Raw genomic sequence first — 5,721 nt, forward strand, 5'->3', positions numbered from 1 at the left:
CACGAGAGACTCATCCCAACCAAAACTCTCCAGCTAAAAAAGGGGGAGTTGCTTGGACTAATGTTCTTGGCTTGACTCCACAAATAACAGGGATACTAGTTAAAAAAAAAAAAAAAAAAAAAAAAAAAAAAAAAAAAAACGCAAACCCCCAACAAAACCCACTCTATCCGGTTTAAGGACAGCGCACTCTGAAATGCTTGTGGGAGAGATGGCACCTACAACTTTTCCGGCTTGGTCGATTTTTAAAACTCTGTAGGGACCTCCTACTCTATGTGCCCTTGAATTTTATGTACTTCACTCACTTTTTTGGAGCTCTGCAGGCTTACTTTAGTGAAGGAAAGACATTTGTTAATAGACGCAGCAAAATGTGGAGATTTCGAAAGACTTCACTAACAGCAAATGTTCCCAGTTCGTGGAGATTGCAAAATGGGCTGGGACTTGAGACTGTGTGCGGCACTAAAACAATGCTGCTGTGCAGCCGCGGTGAGGAAGAGAGGGCAGGGGGAGGAGGAAGGAATTTGCAAGCGCGATTTTCTTTTTATTCCCTAAAAATCTTTTCCAAGCCTCTGTCACGTGCCGGCAGTGCTCCTTCTGCTCTACATATGGAGTAAATACCTCCGAAAACTGCCTCGTCTTGTTTTGATCATGTATTTTCTTTCTTTCTCGTTTTTTTTTTTTTTATTCGGTTTGTTATGTTGTGGTTTTTTGGTTTTGTTTTGGTTGTTGGTTTGGTTTTGTTTTTTTTTTTTAAAAAAAGAAAAAACAACTCCCAAATGGGCCGGAGTAGCCGCGGGTTATGAAACGGGACAAATTAAAGTAAACAGTCTAGTAAAAGTCATTGCAAGGCGCACGTGTTGTGTCTGGGTCACTGGTGACTGCCACTGATCCGGCTGGGTGTCTTCTCCCGACCCGTGTGTGTGTGTGTGTGTGTGTCCCATCCCCGTCCCCGTCCCCGTCCCTGTCCCGGTCCCGGTCCCCGTCCCGCAGCTGGGAACTGCTGGCTCCGGCAGGCGCGGAACGGCCGCTGCCCGGTCCTCTACAAAACCGACCTCAGCAAGGAGGAGTGCTGCAAGACCGGCCGCCTGACAACTTCGTGGACGGAAGAGGACGTCAACGACAACACGCTTTTTAAGTGGATGATTTTTAATGGGGGAGCCCCGAACTGCATCCCGTGCAAAGGTGAGGGGGGTGCTGGCGAGCTGCTCTTTGCTGAGGAGCGGTCCAGGCGGGGACGGGGCTGGGCGCGGGGGAGCGGGGACGGGGAGCTGGAGGGCGGCGGGGGGTGTGTGAGGCTGTGCCGTCCTCCCGCTTTCTTCCTTGGTGGGGCTTTGAGGGGCGTCTCGTAACAGCCCCGGGATCAGTGAGGGGACCCCCGTTTCTGCTCGGCCGCCGCGCCCATCGTGGGGAGGAGAGGAGCCACCTGCCCTGGCCGGCGGGGGAAATTTCCCTCAAGCGGTGTTTCCTGGAAGGGAGGGAAAGGTGTTTTCTCTCTGTGCTCTGGGGTCACGGTGTCTTTTTTTTTTTTTTTTCTTTAAGCAGTTTTGACACCAGGTCTGTCCTTCATGCTCGGTACTAAAGTGGTGCCTCTTTCCTTCCATCAGAAACGTGCGAGAACGTGGACTGTGGAGCCGGGAAGAAATGTAAAATGAACAAGAAGAACAAACCTCGGTGTGTTTGTGCTCCGGATTGCTCTAATATCACTTGGAAGGGCCCTGTGTGTGGCTTAGATGGGAAAACCTACAGGAACGAGTGTGCCCTTCTCAAAGCCAGATGTAAAGAACAGCCCGAACTTGAAGTCCAGTATCAGGGCAAATGCAAAAGTAGGTTTGCAAATCTAATCTGATCTCCCTCAAATGCCAAAGGGTGTGTGTCTGAGTGTAGGGAGGAGGAGCTGTTGGACGTACTTCCCCACAGGAACCAGAGTGATGTTCCAAATGCTGGGAGACAGTAACTAAACCATGCTCAACAGACAAGGATGTAGCTGGATAAGAGCTTCCCACAGTCTAGCAGCACTTGTGTCCCGCTAGCTACCCTGAGATGGGAAGGTTTCCTCCAGCAGCCCTTAAATGAGGAGAGTTGCTGAAGGCTTTTATCTGATCATTTCTTTCATTGCGTCACCCATTCACTCCTCGCTGGGGCCCTGGGATCTCCTATTAATCACTGTGTGTTTCCGTCTTTATTTCAGAGACCTGTAGGGATGTTTTATGCCCAGGCAGCTCCACATGTGTGGTTGACCAAACTAATAATGCCTACTGCGTGACATGTAATCGAATTTGCCCAGAGCCTACCTCCCCTGAACAATATCTCTGCGGGAATGACGGCATAACTTACGCCAGTGCCTGCCACCTGAGGAAAGCTACCTGCCTACTGGGAAGATCCATTGGATTAGCCTACGAAGGAAAATGCATCAGTAGGTATCTCGGTCAGAGGGTAAGGTTGGGGGGGGAGCTTCCTCTATCAGCTGTTTCAGAGTCTCATGCGTGCAGTTGGATGGATGTAGTTAGCGCTGGGGAGGAGGACAGACTTCCAGCAGCCTGGGTTAGTGCTCCCTTCCAGGAAAAGGCGAGCCAAGGTGAGCTTTGCCCCAGAAAAACAGTGAAAGGGATGAGGGAGCTTCTCTTGCTATGGCTGTGGGGGCTGACATTAGTGTCCAAGGGAGAGGTACCCACCACTAAATAGATGATGACATGGTTACAGTGTAACAGGGTCTCGATATTCAGTGGATCTGGATTCCTGGAAACAGCTGTCTTCAAGTGGTCTTGGCAAGGCTTGCGTTAACTTAATTGGAAACATCTGATCACTTTTTCCTCTTCAGAAATATTGCAGAGTTTGGAGACAGTGGGTGGGTGAAGACAGGAAAATAATCTCTGTGCATCCTGACAATTTGTATTGTGATTTCCAGGAAGGACTGATAGTGAAGCATGTTACAAGGAAGCACCTTCAGGGCAGCCTCTGCCCCTCAAACTGAATTCAGGGGAATCTCAGGCTGCTTTTAGGTGGCATAGGTTGAGGTGAATTCCCTTTGCAATCTTGTAGACAACGACTCTGTGTGGGTAGTTTAAAAATAATTGATTTAGAAACACTGAATGTTGTTGCCAAATTCAGCACTTATGGCTAATTTGGGGAGCTGAATTTCCACCGACATCAAACAGAGCAGGAAAGTCATGTACAATAGGCAAATGTAATTCTGTATTCCCAGGGCCAAGCTCTGCTGGCACAGCTGTCCTTCCTCCCCCACATATAGACAGGCAATGGTGTCCAAGGGACTACTTGCTTGAGCAAAATCAGCAAGTATCATCACATCTACTGCATCTGAGCTTTGTCTATTCACAGTTCACAGGGGAAAGGGAGTTTGGGGCTGTTCGTTGTTGCTTTTCTTTTTTCTTTGTCTTTTCACTTACCTCTAGTATCCTGTGTATATTTTTAGAAGCCAAATCCTGTGAAGACATTCAGTGCAGTGCTGGGAAGAAATGCTTGTGGGATTTTAAGGTTGGCAGAGGTCGGTGTGCCCTCTGCGATGAGCTATGCCCTGAAAGCAAGTCAGACGAGGCAGTCTGTGCCAGTGATAACACAACTTACCCAAGCGAGTGTGCCATGAAAGAGGCAGCCTGCTCCATGGGTGTGCTTCTAGAAGTAAAGCACTCCGGATCTTGCAACTGTAAGTGAGATTTTTAACTCTGCAGACACTTAAGCTTCTGAAGGCAATCTCTAGGTAATGAAGACTTACACCTTTAAACATAAGAAAGCTTGATTTAGAGATTCGAGATATGGTACAGGTGCCATATAAGTATGTATCTATCATGCACACACTTTGGTTACTGATAAAATGCCATAGACCTCCAACAACCAGTTGGCCTTCCAGTTGGGGTTTTGGGGCTATTCTGAGGACAAGTCATTCTGTCAGAAAGGGGTTTCCCTATGAGTGTAATTCTAGCATTTTTTTTCCTACTTTGTCTGCTCTCGTGTGCTTCGCTGATTGCTTTATTAACACCCGGATAAACTCTAACTCAGTCCAAAAGAACAAGCTTAATGGTAGCACATGGGCACCTGGTTTAGCACAGTTGCCTCTACTAACTCTGAATGAAGGTCACAAAGCAGTTAAACCTAGAACACAAGAGCGCTTTTTATTTGATTTCAGGAATCTGCCAATAAAACCTGAACCATTGATTCTTCAGAACTTTCTGCAGTTATGGCTTCATAGATTATGTATAAAAAACCTTATTGCATAACAGCAGATGCCAAAGAGCATCTCACTACAAGTCGCATAAAATGCAACGCTGTATTATGGCTGTTCAGAGCGCTTTGAAAACATGCACTGAGCTGCTTCTGCGCTGTTGTTGTCCTTATTTAAACAACAGCTCCCCTGTATTCCCCCATCTAGCCATTAATGAAGACCCAGAGGACGAAGAGGAAGATGAAGACCAGGACTACAGCTTTCCTATATCTTCCATTCTAGAGTGGTAAAACCTCCATCACTATTGGAACAGCCATTGGGCACGAAATCAATGTCCATACTGTAAATAAGTGTATGCTTATTTATTTTGGGGAGAAAAAAAGTATACATATAGTTGAGTCTCGTAGACATTTATTTATACTGTGTCATGTTTTATAATTTATACATAAAATGTCTGGTTGACTGTACACCTTGTTTTTTGAAGAAATTTATTCGTTACGGGAAGAGCAGTGTTATTTATTGTGAGGTCTCTTGCTTGTAAAGTAAAACTTTCCTTTTTTCTTGTAAACTATAAAAGTCCATTCCTTCGAGCTTACCCACATGATCTCATCTCATCTCTTTGTTTCACTGATGTTAACTCTTTTCCACTTTAACAAACTTGCATGTCAGTTTCTGTTACATTTATTTATTGGAGTTTCTTCTTGCCGGTTCTGTACATAAAAAGATCCCTCAGGTTTTTGTTTACAAGGAATCTTGACTGACCAAAAGGCGTTGTAACTGACTTAAGTATACTTCCAGGGTGCAGTGAGGCGATCTTTAAGGAAACTTCTTCCACTTCGCTTTTTCTCTACTTCTGATCACATCACGTACTGAAGTGATCTCAATGTGCTGAGCGTATATACTGTACTATATGAATTCTGGACCCAAAGAAATCGGATTATGAAGGTTAATAGCTACAGGGCTAACTGTAATAAGAATAAAGGTTTTATTTTATTTTTATTGTTTTATTTTTTTGTAACATGCATAAGTGTTTCATCAGGTGTTTCCTTTAAGATGGTCTTGCAGTACCACTTTCAAAGTTTTCTTTTACCAATGAGTGTGTCACTAAAATTTATATCAAAGCTTCATCAGTTCAAGTTTCTTGCTTTTCATAATACTTTTTTTCTGATGCAATTTTATATTTTCAAACATGGCGAGTTAAATATAAATTCATTTAAATATATAGTTTTGTACTTTTCTACCATGTAAATGTGCAATGTATATAAAAGTTATAATGTGTATTTGTAAATAAATGATGAGTGAAAAAATAAAAAATGGAATTTTCCCTAGAGACAGTCCTCAGTTTTTGGTTCTAAAGGGTTCTGGCCCTCTGGTGCAGAGAAGACATTCTGGTGATTACGCTTGTGCATGGCGTAGCAGTGAAACACACCAGTGAAGACCAAAGCTTTCAGCTGACATTGATTTAAGAAACTCTTTTTTCAGATAGGAGTAATATCTCCAGTTCATTGGTATTAATGAATTTTAAATCCACGTACAGAGATGGAGTG

The 5,721-nt window shown here is 44.5% G+C and overlaps 1 protein-coding gene across 1 annotated transcript in view; it reads left to right on the plus strand.

The window, feature by feature from the left end:
- The window catches only part of FST (follistatin), a 6,729-nt gene extending 1,227 nt beyond the window's left edge, over nt 1-5,502 (plus strand). Inside the window, exons 2-6 of the mRNA XM_009700996.1 lie at nt 988-1,179; nt 1,602-1,820; nt 2,186-2,410; nt 3,428-3,658; nt 4,382-5,502. Of these exons, the coding sequence (XP_009699298.1) occupies nt 988-1,179; nt 1,602-1,820; nt 2,186-2,410; nt 3,428-3,658; nt 4,382-4,464 (950 nt within the window). The 3' untranslated portion in view covers nt 4,465-5,502. The remainder of the gene's footprint in view (nt 1-987; nt 1,180-1,601; nt 1,821-2,185; nt 2,411-3,427; nt 3,659-4,381) is intronic.
- Nucleotides 5,503-5,721: the final 219 nt, after the last annotated feature.

Source organism: Cariama cristata, unplaced genomic scaffold (genome assembly GCF_000690535.1).
Source record: "Cariama cristata isolate BGI_N322 unplaced genomic scaffold, ASM69053v1 scaffold22185, whole genome shotgun sequence".
In the NCBI taxonomy this organism is placed as follows: Eukaryota; Metazoa; Chordata; class Aves; order Cariamiformes; family Cariamidae; genus Cariama; species Cariama cristata.